The sequence below is a fragment of the Petromyzon marinus genome, chromosome 17 (assembly GCF_048934315.1).
Source record: "Petromyzon marinus isolate PM22_M1 ecotype Great Lakes invasive population chromosome 17, UKy_Petmar_22M1.pri1.0, whole genome shotgun sequence".
In the NCBI taxonomy this organism is placed as follows: Eukaryota; Metazoa; Chordata; class Hyperoartia; order Petromyzontiformes; family Petromyzontidae; genus Petromyzon; species Petromyzon marinus.
Window position 1 is genome coordinate 8,168,131 of NC_133683.1, and position 19,248 is coordinate 8,187,378.

At 43.3% G+C, this 19,248-nt stretch overlaps 1 protein-coding gene across 1 annotated transcript in view; it reads right to left on the bottom strand.

Annotated features, from left to right (window-relative positions):
- The window catches only part of LOC142924851 (fructosamine-3-kinase-like), a 35,519-nt gene extending 34,952 nt beyond the window's left edge, over positions 1–567 (bottom strand). Inside the window, exon 1 of the mRNA XM_076067745.1 lies at positions 532–567. Coding sequence (XP_075923860.1) covers positions 532–567 — 36 coding nt within the window. The remainder of the gene's footprint in view (positions 1–531) is intronic.
- Positions 568–19,248: the final 18,681 nt, after the last annotated feature.

The window sequence follows — 19,248 nt, forward strand, 5'->3', positions numbered from 1 at the left end:
ATTTTTCTAGATTATGGGCAGCTAGATCCTTACAATGGAACATCCTCTGGCACCTATTGTCCGTGATGAATGTTGATAACAATCGCCATTCAATTATCGCAGTTGATCAAGGTCTCAATGGGGTTCATGAGGTCTGTGGGGTCGATAGGTGTCTGTGGGAATATATGAGGGTGTAACATGTATCATTAGTTTGTAGGGTTTAGGTGAATTAGGGGTTAGGGCTACATTAATTATGTGTTCAAAAGTACTGATTGGTAAAGGTTTGTTTTAACATCGGGTGGTTGTGTATATGTACGTGTGTGCTCAGCATATTTGGATGAGTCAATATGCATGTTTGCGTCCATGCATAGGTGTGTGAGTATGCATTTGTGTATGGGTGGAAATGCATGTTTGCGTGCGTGTGGGTATGCTTTTGTGCATGTGTGTGCATGTGTGAATGTTCCTGTGCTTATCGTTGCGCATATGTATGAATAGAAGCAGCTGAAGTGTAGGCGCCCCAAGAACCAGAGGAGCATTCGGGAGGTGAATAACCTTGGCGAGGTGAAGCGTCTCGAGGAAGAGAAGCATCTTGCAGAGGAGAAGCACCTTGCAGAGGAGAAGCGGCTTGCAGAGGAGAAGCGGCTTGCAGAGGAGAAGCACCTTGCAGAGGAGAAGCGGCTTGCAGAGGAGAAGCGGCTTGCAGAGGAGAAGCGGCTTGCAGAGGAGAAGCGGCTTGCAGAGCAGCGGCTCGAGGAAGTGAAGCGCTTAGTGGAAAAGCTCCTCAAAGATGTGAACCACCTCATGGAGAAGCGCCTCGATCAATTAAAGCATTTCATGGAAGTGAAGCCTCTCGAGGAGGAGAAGCGCATCACCAAATTGAAGCACCACTGCCTCCGGACCACGGCCACCAGCACCACCGCCAGCACCACCGTCAGCACCACCACCAGCACCACCACCAGTACCACCACCACCACCAGCACCACCACCAGCACCGCCGCCAGCACCACCACCACCAGCACCACCGCCAGCACCACCACCAGCGCCAGCACCACCGCCAGCACCGCCGCCCGCACCGCCGCCACCTCCTCCGCTACCGCTACAACCACCACTACCACTCCTGTGCAGGGCCCAATCACACTGCACATTGGAGAAGATGTCTTTAGAGAAGGAGCCGCTGAGCCAGGGTAAGCAACTCTGCGTGTGTCCTGTGTGTATTTATTATTATTGTTTACGCAGGATAAGCATCACTGAGTCTCAAGACCTTTTTTCAGCAGGGTCCTGCCAAGTTTTGTTAGTAATCGGGAACAAAATTGCTGTTATTTTTAGTTTTTTCGGTAAAGTCACGTTGAAGGGAAACAACAAAATAATAAAATATATATAAAACAATAAAAAAAATTCTCACGACGTTTCGACCATAACTCCAACGGTGGTCTTCAGGTGTGTTGGTTTGCATAAGTTTATTTTTAAACGGCGCATTTATTTATTTATAAAAAAAAACGTTAGCGCCACGCGCAACGATTTGGCAATTTATTTAGGACTAGTCCATCTATATTCTGAAAAGAGGAGGGGGGAGACGAATTTTTTTATAATGTATGCTGTCTGAAAGCCACTGTAAGCGTGAACAATCAATTAAGACCTGAAATGGTTTATCAAATCTTTCCAATGATTGCTAAGATAGAATCCATCTTCTCGGTTGAAATTGTCTCTGTGCTTGTATATGTGGATAGCCTCATGAACGAATCTCTCATGGAAGCCAGATGGCTTACAAAGAACCTCTGTCTTGGAAAAGTCAATGGCATGTGAGCCTACTGAATTAGAACAATGATCTGCCATGGCCGAGGTGTTGGTCCTACCGTGTTTAAGGTCTGCTTTGTGTTCACGAATGCGGTCCGAGACATGGCGTTTGGTTTCTCCAATGTAACTACTACCACAGAGGCAACTTAGTTTGTAGACACCAGGGTATTGTATGTCCGGAATCACATCTTTTACAGACGGAACCAGATCACGGATTTTATGAAATGTGTTGAAACGGACCTGGATCTTGTGTTTATTCAAGATTTTGGAGATCTTTTTTGTGATCCCCGCAATGTAGGGTAAAGTGATGGTTTTGAAACGCTCCTCAAGAGGGTTCTTCTTCATGGTTTGAGTGATAGCTTTGCGGATTGTATAGTCGGAGTAACCATTAGCCCTAAGAGCTTGGTGTACATGCTTGAGTTCACTGCTTATGTGTTCCTGGTCGGATATGCATTGGGCTCTATGATACAGAGTCTTGATGAGAGAATTCTTCTGTGATGGATGATGGTGGGAATCTGGTTTCAGATAAGCATCCGTATGGGTAGCTTTCCTGTAGACAGAGTGGCTCATTGAACCATCAGGTCTCTGTTTAATTAGGACATCCAAAAAAGGTATCTTGCCATCTATTTCGACTTCCATGGTAAATCTGATGGCTGGGTGTATGGAATTGATGTGGTCGAAGAATTGGTCTAGAGCAGGCCGGCCATGTGGCCAGATGACAAAAGTGTCATCCACGTACCTCTTTCATAAGGTTGGGCGCAGAGTGGCAGTCTGGATGGCGTCAGTCTCAAATTTCTCCATGAAAATGTTAGCTATAACTAGAGAAAGGGGGGAGCCCATTGGGGTGCCCTCAGTTTGTTTGTAGAAAGTTCCATTCCAAGTGAAGTATGTATTGGTTAAACAGTGTCTCACCAGGGGGGGTACCTCAGTGTTTAGTCCTTGATGAACCAAGTCTTCAATGATTGCAATGGTGTCAGGTACATGAACCTTGGTGAATAAGGAAACTACATCAAAACTGACAAGCAGGTCGTCTGGAGACAGGGAAATACCCTTGATTGTCGATACCAGGTGAGTAGAATTTTGTACCGCAGAGGTGGTCTTTCCAGTGAAAGGACGCAGGATTTCAGACAAAAAACGAGCTAGTTTGTAGGTGGGGGAGCCGATAGTAGAGACTATGGGACGAAGGGGTGTATCTACTTTATGTATTTTTGGTAAGCCGTATAATCTTGGTGGCCTGGCAGCAGAAGGTTTCAACGAAAACTGTTTAGATTGATCAATTAATGCGGTTGAATCAGAAATTATTTTGTTGGTTTGTGTGACGAGGCTGTTGGTGGGATCTATTTTTATTTTTGTATAACTACCATCGTCGAGTAATTCCTAAATTTTGTTGTTGTATTCTATTTTATCCATGATGACAGTAGCATTGCCTTTGTCAGCTGAGAGGACTACAATATCATTCCTCTTTTTTAATTTATATAATTCAAAACGCTCATCTTTGCTGAGGTTGCTAGCTGGCATCTTAGCGTTTTTGAGGGTTGCAGCGATCTCTTCAGATCCTTCAACAAACTCCGGGATAAGAAAGCTCAGCTGATCGAGTCTCTCACCTTCCTGAAGAGATGCCGCGACTCTGGGGTAATACCAATCACATTTACACTGTCCTCTGCTGCTGTAACTTATTCTAATGCGAAACGAATTCTTTTCAAAACTAGCTTAGCTCTTATCTCAGAAAAAATCAGATTATACGCACCGAACTAGATCAGTTAGACAAGATACTCTACAAATCACACTTATCATTGACGGCAACAATGTCCACATCGGATTGGGAACATGTAAACAATATGACTGCCTCTTCAGCTGCTACTATGTCGACCAAATGTAAGGAAAACCTGATTTCCAAATTTAACCTCCTCTTCAACAAAAGACCGGACCCACACACCAAAAAGTTAGACGTTAACAAAGTCGTTATTAATCGCAGTAACAGTTCTATTTCCGATGGTCTGAAATCCGTTTTAGCTAAAGGTCTAAACTTTGCAGTCACACCTAAACACATACCAGTTAATGATATAATTGCCCAAGTAGACGTTGCTCTCAGGGGCCTGGGTCACATCGCTGCAGACGTAGCAAGATCTGAAATCGCTGCAACCCTCAAAAACGCTAAGATGCCAGCTAGCAACCTCAGCAAAGATGAGCGTTTTGAATTATATAAATTAAAAAAGAGGAATGATATTTCGATTTAAAGCTTTCGTGACTGCAATGATTCATCTTCTTTGGTTCTTTCGGTAAAGTCACGTAGAATGAGAATAAAATAATAAATTGATAAAATAAAATAACACAATAATATTCTCATGACGTTTCGGCCACAACACAAGCGGCCTTCATCAGGTGAAGGGACGAGACTGTCTGGTAGGACAGCACTGGAGTGAAAGAGCCACGTTCAGATCACGGCCTTTAAGCTGTGTGAGAGGAACAAAGCGCCTTGACAAAGGAATTAGCATATAATTTAGCATTGAAATGGCTGAATGATTAGCTTGTGACTGGTCACAGAAATAGTTATGTTAAAAGTTAAAGCATACACATCCGCAGAGGCACCCCTTGACAATGGAATTAGCATAGAATTTAGCATTGAAATAGCTAAGTTAAAGCATACACATCCGCAGAGGCACCCCTTGACAATGGAATTAGCATAGAATTTAGCATTGAAATAGCTGACTGATTAGCTTGTAACTGCTCACAGAAATAGCTACGTTAAAGTCAGACCATACACATTCACCGAGGCACTTAGTACAAATCAAACAGGAGAATTTAGCATTGAAATAACTAGGCGAATTTAGCATTGAAATAACTGAGTGATTAGCTAGTGACTGGTCACAGAAATGACTATGTTGAAGTCAAGGCCTACACATCTGAGCTATTCACAGTACTATATAGTGAACCAATAAAAACTAAAATATAAATTACCTTAATGTTATCAATAAACTCTATATTCTCCAATCAGCTAGGCTACCAACAATAAGTCGTTATATATCACAATGCTATATGGTGAAAAAATGGGTGGATTCTTACCCTCAACTTTAGCACCACGGATAGCTACGGGCCCCGTTCAGACGGACGAGTTCGTCCATGGTCGGAACAGAGGAGGGGGAGAGAGACAGCTGCGAGGCCCTAGTATACTCCATGTTGTAAAACCATACCATTAACCGTGGTGTGAGAGGTATTAAGAGGCAATGCTGGCGAAAGAGCTGCGGTCTGAAGGTCATCGTAAAAATACAATTAATTAAGAACAGAAATTATTTAAAACATCTTTCCAGTGGTTACTTAGCCATAATCCATCTTCTCGGTTGAAATTGTCTCTGTGCTTGTATATGTGAATGGCCTCATGAACGAATCTCTCATGGTAGCCGGTTGCTTTGCAAAGAACCTCCGTCTTGGAGAAGTCAATGTCATGTGAGCCCACTGAATTATAACAGTGATCTGCCACGGCAGAGGAGTTCGTCCTACCGTGTTTCAAGTCTGCTTTATGTTCGCCGATGCGGTCCGAGATATGTCTTTTGGTTTCTCCAATGTAGCTGCTACCACAGAGGCACTTTAGCTTGTAAACGCCCGGGTACTGTATGTCTGGAAGAGCATCTTTTACAGATGGAACTAAATCACGGATTTTATGTACTGTGTTGAATCGGACCTGGATCTTGTGTTTATTCAGGATTTTGGAGATCTTTTTAGTGACCCCTGCAATGTAGGGTAAGGTGATGGTTTTGAGTGGCTCCACAAGAGGATCCTTCTTCATGACTGGAGTGATGGCTTTACGGATTGTGTAGTCGGAGTAGCCATTAGCCCTGAGAGCCTGGTGTACGTGCTTGAGTTCACTGGTAATGTGTTCCTGGTCGGAAATGCATTGGGCTCTATGGTATAGAGTCTTGATGAGGGAGTTCTTCTGGGATGGATGGTGGTGGGAATCCGGTTTCAAGTAAGCATCTGTATGGGTAGCTTTCCTGTAGACAGAGTGGCTCATTGAACCATCATGTCTCCTTTTAATTAAGACATCCAAAAAGGGTAGTTTGCCATCTTTTTCGACCTCCATGGTAAATCTGATGGCTGGGTGTATGGAATTGATGTGGTCGCGGAATTGGTCTAGAGCAGGCCGGCCATGTGGCCAGATGACAAAGGTGTCATCAACATACCTCTTCCATAAGGTCGGGCGTAGAGTGGCAGTCTGGATGGCGTCAGTTTCAAATTTTTCCATGAATACGTTGGCTACAACCAGAGATACGGGGGAGCCCATTGGGGTGCCCTCAGTTTGTTTGTAGAAAGTTCCATTCCAGGTGAAGTATGTGTTGGTTAAGCAATGTCTCACCACGGGGGGTACATCAGTATGCAGTCCTTGATGAACCAGGTCTTCAATGATAGCGATGGTGTCAGGTACCGGGACTTTGGTGAACAAGGACACCACATCAAAACTGACAAGCAGGTCGTTTGGGGACAGGGGAATGCCTTTGATTTTCGATACCAGGTGAGTAGAATTTAGTACCGCAGAGGTGGTTTTTCCAGTGAAAGGTCGCAGTATATCAGCAAGAAAACGTGCCAGTTTGTAGGTGGGGGAGCTGATAGTAGAGACAATGGGACGAAGGGGTGTATCTTCTTTGTGTATCTTTGGAAGGCCATATAATCTTGGTGGTCTGGCAGCAGAGGGTTTCAACGAGAACTGTTTGATCTCATCAATTAATGCTGTTGAATCAGAGATGATTTTGTTCGTTTTGGTGACAGGCTGTTGGTGGGATCTCTTTTTATTTTTGTATAGCTGCCATCGTTGAGTAGTTCTTGAATTTTGTTGTTATATTCTGTTTTGCCCATGATGACAGTGGCATTGCCTTTGTCGGCTGAGAGGACGACAATATCATCCCTCTTTTTTAATTGAGATAATTCAAAACGTTCGTCTTTGCTGATGTTGCTGGGTGGCAACTTAGCGTTTTTGAGGGTTGCAGCGATTTCAGATCTTGCTACGTCTGCAGAGATGTGACTCAAGCCCTTGAGTGCAACGTCGACATGGGCAATGATATCATTAACCGGTAAGTGTCTCGGTGTGACAGCAAAGTTTAGACCTTTAGTTAAAACGGATTTCAGACCATCAGAAATGGAACTGTTACTGCGATTAATTACGACTTTGTTGACGTCTATCTTTTCGGTGTGTGGATCCGATTTTTTGCTGGAGAGGTGATTGAATTTGGAAATCAAATTGTCCCTACATTTGTTCGACATAGTGGCAGCTGAAGAGGTAGTCATATTCTTAGTTTTTTCGGTAAAGTCACGTTGAAGAGAAACAACAAAATAACAAAATATATATAAAACAATAAAAAAATTTCACGACGTTTCGACCATAACTCAAACGGTCATCATCAGGTGTGTCGGTTTGCATAAATTTATTTTAAAAACGGCACATTTATTTATTTATATATAAAAAAAAAACGTTGACGTCACGCGCAGCGATTGGCAGTTTGCCCAGGACTAGTCCATCTATTTTTTTTTTAAAGAGGAGGGGGGAGACGAAATTTTTTATAATGTATGCTGTCTGAAAGCCACTTTAAGCGTGAACAATCAATCAAGAACTGAAATGATTTATCAAATCTTTCCAATGATTGCTAAGATAGAATCCATCTTCTCGGTTGAAATTGTCTCTGTGCTTGTATATGTGGATAGCCTCATGAACGAATCTCTCATGGAAGCCAGTTGGCTTACAAAGAACCTCCGTCTTGGAAAAGTCAATGGCATGTGAGCCTACTGAATTAGAACAATGATCTGCTACGGCCGAGCTGTTGGTCCTACCGTGTTTAAGGTCTGCTTTATGTTCACGAATGCGGTCCGAGACATGGCGTTTGGTTTCTCCAATGTAACTACTACCACAGAGGCAACTTAGTTTGTAGACACCAGGGTATTGTATGTCCGGAATCACATCTTTTACAGACGGAACCAGATCACGGATTTTATGTAATGTGTTGAAACGGACCTGGATCTTGTGTTTATTCAAGATTTTGGAGATCTTTTTTGTGATCCCAGCAATGTAGGGTAAAGTGATGGTTTTGAAAGGCTCCTCAAGAGGGTTCTTCTTCATGGTTTGAGTGATAGCTTTGCGGATTGTATAGTCGGAGTAACCATTAGCCCTAAGAGCTTGGTGTACGTGCTTGAGTTCACTGCTTATGTGTTCCTGGTCGGATATGCATTGGGCTCTATGATACAGAGTCTTGATGAGAGAATTCTTCTGTGATGGATGGTGGTGGGAATCCGGTTTCAGATAAGCATCCGTATGGGTAGCTTTCCTGTAGACAGAGTGGCTCATTGAACCATCAGGTCTATTTTTAATTAGGACATCCAAAAAAGGTATCTTGCCATCTATTTCGACTTCCATGGTAAATCTGATGGCTGGGTGTATGGAATTGATGTGGTCGAAGAATTGGTCTAGAGCAGGCCGGCCATGTGGCCAGATGACAAAGGTGTCATCAACGTACCTCTTCCATAAGGTCGGGCGTAGAGTGGCAGTCTGGATGGCGTCAGTTTCAAATTTTTCCATGAATACGTTGGCTACAACCAGAGATACGGGGGAGCCCATTGGGGTGCCCTCAGTTTGTTTGTAGAAAGTTCCATTCCAGGTGAAGTATGTGTTGGTTAAGCAATGTCTCACCACGGGGGGTACATCAGTATGCAGTCCTTGATGAACCAGGTCTTCAATGATAGCGATGGTGTCAGGTACCGGGACTTTGGTGAACAAGGACACCACATCAAAACTGACAAGCAGGTCGTTTGGGGACAGGGGAATGCCTTTGATTTTCGATACCAGGTGAGTAGAATTTAGTACCGCAGAGGTGGTTTTTCCAGTGAAAGGTCGCAGTATATCAGCAAGAAAACGTGCCAGTTTGTAGGTGGGGGAGCTGATAGTAGAGACAATGGGACGAAGGGGTGTATCTTCTTTGTGTATCTTTGGAAGCCATATAATCTTGGTGGTCTGGCAGCAGAGGGTTTCAACGAGAACTGTTTGATCTCATCAATTAATGCTGTTGAATCAGAGATGATTTTGTTCGTTTTGGTGACAGGCTGTTGGTGGGATCTCTTTTTATTTTTGTATAGCTGCCATCGTTGAGTAGTTCTTGAATTTTGTTGTTATATTCTGTTTTGCCCATGATGACAGTGGCATTGCCTTTGTCGGCTGAGAGGACGACAATATCATCCCTCTTTTTTAATTGAGATAATTCAAAACGTTCGTCTTTGCTGATGTTGCTGGGTGGCAACTTAGCGTTTTTGAGGGTTGCAGCGATTTCAGATCTTGCTACGTCTGCAGAGATGTGACTCAAGCCCTTGAGTGCAACGTCGACATGGGCAATGATATCATTAACCGGTAAGTGTCTCGGTGTGATAGCAAAGTTTAGACCTTTAGTTAAAACGGATTTCAGACCATCAGAAATGGAACTGTTACTGCGATTAATTACGACTTTGTTGACGTCTATCTTTTCGGTGTGTGGATCCGATTTTTTGCTGGAGAGGTGATTGAATTTGGAAATCAAATTGTCCCTACATTTGTTCGACATAGTGGCAGCTGAAGAGGTAGTCATATTGTCTACATGTTCCCAATCCGATGTAGACATTGTTGCTGTCAATTTTAAGTGTGATTTGTAGAGTGTCTTGTCTAACTGATCGAGTTCGGTGCGTGTAAGTCTGATTTTTTCCGAGATAAGAGCGAAGCTAGTTCTAGCTAGAATTCGTTTTGCATTGAGAGAAGTTGCAACAGCAGAGGTTAGTGTAAATGCGGTTGGTATTACCTTAGAGTCGCGGCATCTCTTCAGAAAGGTGAGAGACTCGATTAGTTGAGCCTTCTTATCCCGAAGTCTCTTGAATGATCTTAAGGATGTGTGGAATCCCTCCCCGTAGAGGCGGTTAAATTTCGATTTAAAGCTTTCGTGACTGCAATGATTCATCTTCTTTGGTTCTTTCGGTAAAGTCACGTAGAATGAGAATAAAATAATAAATTGATAAAATAAAATAACACAATAATATTCTCACGACGTTTCGGCCACAACACAAGCAGCCTTCATCAGTTGAAGGGACGAGACTGTCTGGTAGGACAGCGTTGGAGTGAAAGAGCCACGTTCAGATCACGGCCTTTAAGCTGTGTGAGAGGAACAAAGCGCCTTGACAAAGGAATTAGCATATAATTTAGCATTGAAATGGCTGAATGATTAGCTTGTGATTGGTCACAGAAATAGTTAAGTTAAAAGTTAAAGCATACACATCCGCAGAGGCACCCCTTGACAATGGAATTAGCATAGAATTTAGCATTGAAATAGCTAAGTTAAAGCATACACATCCGCAGAGGCACCCCTTGACAATGGAATTAGCATAGAATTTAGCATTGAAATAGCTGAGTGATTAGCTTGTAACTGCTCACAGAAATAGCTACGTTAAAGTCAGACCATACACATTCACCGAGGCACTTAGTACAAATCAAACAGGAGAATTTAGCATTGAAATAACTAGGCGAATTTAGCATTGAAATAACTGAGTGATTAGCTAGTGACTGGTCACAGAAATGACTGTTGAAGTCAAGGCCTACACATCTGAGCTATTCACAGTACTATATAGTGAACCAATAAAAACTAAAATATAAATTACCTTAATGTTATCAATAAACTCTATATTCTCCAATCAGCTAGGCTACCAACAATAAGTCGTTATATATCACAATGCTATATGGTGAAAAAATGGGTGGATTCTTACCCTCAACTTTAGCACCACGGATAGCTACGGGCCCCGTTCAGACGGACGAGTTCGTCCATGATCGGAACAGAGGAGGGGGAGAGAGACAGCTGCGAGGCCCTAGTATACTCCATGTTGTAAAACCATACCATTAACCGTGGTGTGAGAGGTATTAAGAGGCAATGCTGGCGAAAGAGCTGCGGTCTGAAGGTCATCGTAAAAATACAATTAATTAAGAACAGAAATGATTTAAAACATCTTTCCAGTGGTTACTAAGCCAGAATCCATCTTCTCGGTTGAAATTGTCTCTGTGCTTGTGTATATGTGAATGGCCTCATGAACGAATCTCTCATGGTAGCCGGTTGGTTTGCAAAGAACCTCCGTCTTGGAGAAGTCAATGTCATGTGATCCCACTGAATTATAACAGTGATCTGCCACGGCAGAGGAGTTCGTCCTACCGTGTTTCAAGTCTGCTTTATGTTCGCGGATGCGGTCCGAGATATGTCTTTTGGTTTCTCCAATGTAGCTGCTACTACAGAGGCACTTTAGTTTGTAAACGCCCGGGTACTGTATGTCTGGAACAGCATCTTTTACAGATGGAACTAAATCACGGATTTTATGTACTGTGTTGAATCGGACCTGGATCTTGTGTTTATTCAGGATTTTGGAGATCTTTTAAGTGACCCCTGCAATGTAGGGTAAGGTGATGGTTTTGAGTGGCTCCACAAGAGGATCCTTCTTCATGACTGGAGTGATGGCTTTGCGGATTGTGTAGTCGGAGTAGCCATTAGCCCTGAGAGCCTGGTGTACGTGCTTGAGTTCACTGGTAATGTGTTCCTGGTCGGAAATGCATTGGGCTCTATGGTATAGAGTCTTGATGAGGGAGTTCTTCTGGGATGGATGGTGGTGGGAATCCGGTTTCAAGTAAGCATCTGTATGGGTAGCTTTCCTGTAGACAGAGTGGCTCATTGAACCATCATGTCTCCTTTTAATTAAGACATCCAAAAAGGGTAGTTTGCCATCTTTTTCGACCTCCATGGTAAATCTGATGGCTGGGTGTATGGAATTGATGTGGTCGCGGAATTGGTCTAGAGCAGGCTGGCCATGTGGCCAGATGACAAAGGTGTCATCAACGTACCTCTTCCATAAGGTCGGGCGTAGAGTGGCAGTCTGGATGGCGTCAGTTTCAAATTTTTCCATGAATACGTTGGCTACAACCGGAGATAGGGGGGAGCCCATTGGGGTGCCCTCAGTTTGTTTGTAGAAAGTTCCATTCCAGGTGAAGTATGTGTTGGTTAAGCAATGTTTCACCAGGGGGGGTACATCAGTATGCAGTCCTTGATGAACCAGGTCTTCAATGATAGCGATGGTGTCAGGTACCGGGACTTTGGTGAACAAGGACACCACATCAAAACTGACAAGCAGGTCGTTTGGGGACAGGGAAATGTCTTTGATTGTCGATACCAGGTGAGTAGAATTTAGTACCGCAGAGGTGGTTTTTCCAGTGAAAGGTTGCAGTATATCAGCCAGAAAACGTGCCAGTTTGTAGGTGGGGGAGCTGATAGTAGAGACGATGGGACGAAGGGGTCTATCTTCTTTGTGTATCTTTGGAAGGCCATATAATCTTGGTGGTCTGGCAGCAGAGGGTTTCAACAAGAACTGTTTGTTCTCATCAATTAATGCTGTTGAATCAGAGATAATTTTGTTCGTTTTGGTGACCAGGCTGTTGGTGGGATCTCTTTTTATTTTTGTATAGCTGCCATCGTTGAGTAGTTCTTGAATTTTGTTGTTATATTCTGTTTTGCCCATGATGACAGTGGCATTGCCTTTGTCGGCTGAGAGGACGACAATACCATCCCTCTTTTTTAATTGAGATAATTCAAAACGTTCGTCTTTGCTGATGTTGCTGGGTGGCAACTTAGCGTTTTTGAGGGTTGCAGCGATTTCAGATTTTGCTATGTCTGCAGAGATGTGACTCAAGCCCTTGAGTGCAACGTCGACATGGGCAATGATATCATTAACCGGTAAGTGTCTCGGTGTGACAGCAAAGTTTAGACCTTTAGTTAAAACGGATTTCAGACCATCAGAAATGGAACTGTTACTGCGATTAATTACGACTTTGTTGACGTCTATCTTTTCGGTGTGTGGATCCGATTTTTTGCTGGAGAGGTGATTGAATTTGGAAATCAAATTGTCCCTACATTTGTTCGACATAGTGGCAGCTGAAGAGGTAGTCATATTGTCTACATGTTCCCAATCCGATGTAGACATTGTTGCTGTCAATTTTAAGTGTGATTTGTAGAGTGTCTTGTCTAACTGATCGAGTTCGGTGCGTGTAAGTCTGATTTTTTCCGAGATAAGAGCGAAGCTAGTTCTAGCTAGAATTCGTTTTGCATTGAGAGAAGTTGCAACAGCAGAGGTTAGTGTAAATGCGGTTGGTATTACCTTAGAGTCGCGGCATCTCTTCAGAAAGGTGAGAGACTCGATTAGTTGAGCCTTCTTATCCCGAAGTCTCTTGAATGATCTTAAGGATGTGTGGAATCCCTCCCCGTAGAGGCGGTTAAATTTCGATTTAAAGCTTTCGTGACTGCAATGATTCATCTTCTTTGGTTCTTTCGGTAAAGTCACGTAGAATGAGAATAAAATAATAAATTGATAAAATAAAATAACACAATAATATTCTCACAACGTTTCGGCCACAACACAAGCGGCCTTCATCAGATGAAGGGACGAGACTGTCTGGTAGGACAGCGCTGGAGTGAAAGAGCCACGTTCAGATCACGGCCTTTAAGCTGTGTGAGAGGAACAAAGCGCCTTGACAAAGGAATTAGCATATAATTTAGCATTGAAATGGCTGAATGATTAGCTTGTGACTGGTCACAGAAATAGTTATGTTAAAAGTTAAAGCATACACATCCGCAGAGGCACCCCTTGACAATGGAATTAGCATAGAATTTAGCATTGAAATAGCTAAGTTAAAGCATACACATCCGCAGAGGCACCCCTTGACAATGGAATTAGCATAGAATTTAGCATTGAAATAGCTGACTGATTAGCTTGTAACTGCTCACAGAAATAGCTACGTTAAAGTCAGACCATACACATTCACCGAGGCACTTAGTACAAATCAAACAGGAGAATTTAGCATTGAAATAACTAGGCGAATTTAGCATTGAAATAACTGAGTGATTAGCTAGTGACTGGTCACAGAAATGACTATGTTGAAGTCAAGGCCTACACATCTGAGCTATTCACAGTACTATATAGTGAACCAATAAAAACTAAAATATAAATTACCTTAATGTTATCAATAAACTCTATATTCTCCAATCAGCTAGGCTACCAACAATAAGTCGTTATATATCACAATGCTATATGGTGAAAAAATGGGTGGATTCTTACCCTCAACTTTAGCACCACGGATAGCTACGGGCCCCGTTCAGACGGACGAGTTCGTCCATGGTCGGAACAGAGGAGGGGGAGAGAGACAGCTGCGAGGCCCTAGTATACTCCATGTTGTAAAACCATACCATTAACCGTGGTGTGAGAGGTATTAAGAGGCAATGCTGGCGAAAGAGCTGCGGTCTGAAGGTCATCGTAAAAATACAATTAATTAAGAACAGAAATGATTTAAAACATCTTTCCAGTGGTTACTAAGCCAGAATCCATCTTCTCGGTTGAAATTGTCTCTGTGCTTGTATATGTGAATGGCCTCATGAACGAATCTCTCAAGTCAATGCCATGTGAGCCCACTGAATTATAACAGTGATCTGCCACGGCAGAGGAGTTCGTCCTACCGTGTTTCAAGGCTGCTTTATGTTCGCGGATGCGGTCCAAGATATGTCTTTTGGTTTCTCCAATGTAGCTGCTACCACAGAGGCACTTTAGTTTGTAAACGCCCGGGTACTGTATGTCTGGAAGAGCATCTTTTACAGATGGAACTAAATCACGGATTTTATGTACTGTGTTGAATCGGACCTGGATCTTGTGTTTATTCAGGATTTTGGAGATCTTTTTAGTGACCCCTGCAATGTAGGGTAAGGTGATGGTTTTGAGTGGCTCCACAAGAGGATCCTTCTTCATGACTGGAGTGATGGCTTTGCGGATTGTGTAGTCGGAGTAGCCATTAGCCCTGAGAGCCTGGTGTACGTGCTTGAGTTCACTGGTAATGTGTTCCTGGTCGGAAATGCATTGGGCTCTATGGTATAGAGTCTTGATGAGGGAGTTCTTCTGTGATGGATGGTGGTGGGAATCCGGTTTCAAGTAAGCATCTGTATGGGTAGCTTTCCTGTAGACAGAGTGGCTCATTGAACCATCATGTCTCCTTTTAATTAAGACATCCAAAAAGGGTAGTTTGCCATCTTTTTCGACCTCCATGGTAAATCTGATGGCTGGGTGTATGGAATTGATGTGGTCGCGGAATTGGTCTAGAGCAGGCTGGCCATGTGGCCAGATGACAAAGGTGTCATCAACGTACCTCTTCCATAAGGTCGGGCGTAGAGTGGCAGTCTGGATGGCGTCAGTTTCAAAATTTTCCATGAATACGTTGGCTACAACCGGAGATAGGGGGGAGCCCATTGGGGTGCCCTCAGTTTGTTTGTAGAAAGTTCCATTGCAGGTGAAGTATGTGTTGGTTAAGCAATGTCTCACCAGGGGGGACAATCAGTATGCAGTCCTTGATGAACCAGGTCTTCAATGATAGCGATGGTGTCAGGTACCGGGACTTTGAACAATGCTAAATTCTATGCTAATTCCATTGTCAAGGGGTGCCTCTGCGGATGTGTATGCTTTAACTTTTAACATAACTATTTCTGTGACCAGTCACAAGCTAATCATTCAGCCATTTCAATGCTAAATTATATGCTAATTCCTTTGTCAAGGCGCTTTGTTCCTCTTACACAGCTTAAAGGCCGTGATCTGAACGTGGCTCTTTCACTCCAGTGCTGTCCTACCAGACAGTCTCATCCCTTCACCTGATGAAGGCCGCTTGTGCTGTGGCCGAAACGTCGTGAGAATATTATTGTGTTATTTTATTTTATCAATTCATTATTTTATTCTCATTCTACGTGACTTTACCGAAAGAACCAAAGAAGAGGAATGATATTGTAGTCCTCTCAGCTGACAAAGGCAATGCTACTGTCATCATGGATAAAATAGAATACAACAACAAAATTAAAGAATAACTCAACGATGGTAGTTATACAAAAATAAAAAGAGATCCCACCAACAGCCTCGTCACACAAACCAACAAAATAATTTCTGATTCAACCGCATTAATTGATCAATCTAAACAGTTTTCGTTGAAACCTTCTGCTGCCAGGCCACCAAGATTATACGGCTTACCAAAAATACATAAAGTAGATACACCCCTTCGTCCCATAGTCTCTACCATCGGCTCCCCCACCTACAAACTAGCTCGTTTTTTGTCTGAAATCCTGCGTCCTTTCACTGGAAAGACCACCTCTGCGGTACAAAATTCTACTCACCTGGTATCGACAATCAAGGGTATTTCCCTGTCCCCAGACGACCTGCTTGTCAGTTTTGATGTAGTTTCCTTATTAACCAAGGTTACTGTACCTGACACCATTGCAATCATTGAAGACTTGGTTCATCAAGGACTAAACACTGAGGTACCCCCCCTGGTGAGACACTGTTTAACCAATACATACTTCACTTGAAATGGAACTTTCTACAAACAAACTGAGGGCACCCCAATGGGCTCCCCCCTTTCTCCAGTTATAGCTAACATTTTCATGGAGAAATTTGAGACTGACGCCATCCAGACTGCCACACTGCGCCCAACCTTATGGAAGAGGTACGTGGATGACACTTTTGTCATCTGGCCACATGGCCGGCCTGCTCTAGACCAATTCTTCGACCACATCAATTCCATACACCCAGCCATCAGATTTACCATGGAAGTCGAAATAGATGGCAAGATACCTTTTTTGGATGTCCTAATTAAAAAGAGACCTGATGGTTCAATGAGCCACTCTGTCTACAGGAAAGCTACTGTTGTATATGAGCATTTTCCAAAATTGATATTAACAACAATATTTGCCATTATATATATATCATATAAAAAAAATAATTAATAAAACCCGTAAGCCAGGCACACGAAAAACCAGGTGTCGGTCATAAACAGGCCGTTAATAAATAAACAAATAATAAAACTCTCCAGGCGAGGATGTTAGCAGCTATCTGCGAAGATCTCCAGATGAACAAGAGTTTGATGTGCCCTAAGGGAGGTCACGCAGAGGGAAGCCCTCCGCAATCCAGAAATGAGGACGCCCACGGGTTAAACTATTTTTTTTTTAAACAACAGTTCAAATTTAAAATGCAATAACAAGAATAAGCTAAAGTTAGCGGTCCTCGCGCTCACTCCAATCAAGACCAGGACACCAGATACATCAGTGAATTATTATCCAATAATTAATTCGCTATCAAATGATTTTCACCTTTAATACGTTTACTGTTAAAACAAAGCTTGGAAACAAAATACCGAGTCACATCAAAGGTTATCGAGAAGGAATGAGGCGAACGGGCAAACTTACGAAAGAGTTTAACCAATATCCCAAGCAACCCCGACCACCTTTGTCTCTCTCACAGCGCGGAGAAGCAGGAATTACACCTTATCACAAGGGGCCATCTGGAAAAGCCAGCCGGGTTTGATGAGGAGACACACCCCACCCCACACACGGCAACCAGACAAACAAGTTTTAAAGAAATTGCAATATAACATTAATAATAACGTGTTAACCTTAAACGATATTCCATTATAGAACCTTACAGAACCAAGGGATATGGATTCCAACAATCTGGAAACGGACCTCTTAAACTCAGGATGAAAATTATTTTTCTTTTTAATAATTCCATCATAACAATGCGAACCTCGGTAAACCGAGAGGTGTCGGGAGGACGTAGTTACAAACACGTCTTGGCGAACATGGGACCAAATGGCATTTGAGAAATAAAGTCTAAAGTATAAGAAGATAGGTGCTCCCGACCACCTTTGTCTCTCTCCCGAAGAGCGCGAGAGAGGAATTTCACGCCAGGGCAAACAGATCGTTATCGCAGGAGCCATCTGTACACACACACACACACGAACTCACACACACAGACCCCCCCCCCCTTTTCCACTGCGCAGAGAGAATTGTCTTTGAATATAACGGTCAGCCGCATTTTCAAAAGTCAGTGAAGTTAACAGTCAAGAGTGAAGACAGATCAGCGAGTCAAGACGTCCACAGGACGAGCAGTCGCATGGAGCGGCTGGCTCCGAGCCTCGCTAAGTAGCGAGGATCGCTGAGTCGCGATGTATCAACAAAAGTGAGTCATACAGCAGTGGAGGAAACCTGCTGTCAGCGAATCAGCACGGGCGCGTTCGCGCATCTTCAAGGAGAAAGAGCGCGGCCAGCAACGCCAAGCAAGAGCGTGCAGCAGCTCAGCCAGCAGTGGAGGAAACCTGCTGTCAGCGAACCAGCACGGGCGCGTTCGCGCATCTTCAAGGAGAGGGAGCGCGCGCCACCAGCGTGCCATCAGCACCAGCATCAGCACCAGCGCGTGCCAACAGCGTGCCACCAGCGTGCTACAGCGCGCAACTTCGCGTCACCAGGGCTGAGAGGGAAGCGGCCCCGCACTCAACATCCATCGGCGCGACGACGGCGAGCGTCGCGCTGACTCATCCAGCCAGCGGTGGACAGAAACTGGCAGCCGGTCGTATGCAACCCCTCCTCCACACTCTCCCCCTCACTCCCCCACCGCGCCGCAACACACAGGAAACACATTTTGGACACAAGAGATGCTAACCTCGGCGTCTGCTTTACGCAAGGAATTGAACCAGTGATAAAGAAGACACGATACGCATATCGGGATAATCAAGAAGGGTGCCATTCCAAGGTGGTGCATTAAAAATAAATTCATAAAGGAAATACTGCTGTCATTGAGTTGGATAATAACCAATCGTCCTACTGTTAACAACGTGATAAGAATTGACTTGAAGGTCTATGAATGGATGTGGTACTGTGTGGGCAATGTTAAATACGAATTTACATTATAAGGTTAAGGTTTTGATAGAATAGTATGCATGTTTAATCTCTCTCTCTCTCAACAACCGATTGATTGCGTTACGCGTCGGGAATTAACCACAGGTGCCGCTATCGAGGTGAAACAACGCAATCGTGATGGTATCATGTTAACGCTGTGTTGAAATTCCAAAATCCCGAGATTGAGTTTCATATTATCCAAAAATTAAAGTTAGCTAGAAAATAAAATTGATTAAAGCAGAAGGTTTGTGTGTGATTCTTCCTGAAATTCTGCATAATATTGTTCTGCGTATGAGATCTGAATCCTGGGGACCTATCATAAGCACACTATCACCACACATAATCCATAACACACATAATTCGTAATGTTCAATCGAGAGTAATCGTATCCTTATCGATAATACGGAATTAAAGAGCAGAGTCGAATCGATTCTCTCTCATTCACGCTCACAACGCCTGCGTCACTGCATACGATTAATTGCGTCATTCCAATTCATAACACAATCCTAGTCACCGAGGCTCGACCTGATAATCCATAACGACCTGCATTATCCTAACCACGCCCACTCGCATAAATTAATACGATTATCTCTCGAATCAGCATAATTATGTGCATAATTACACCAATTAACATAATTTCGGATAAATTATGCAAATTTCAAATTTCATTTAATTTTCATTATTTTCATCAATTTTC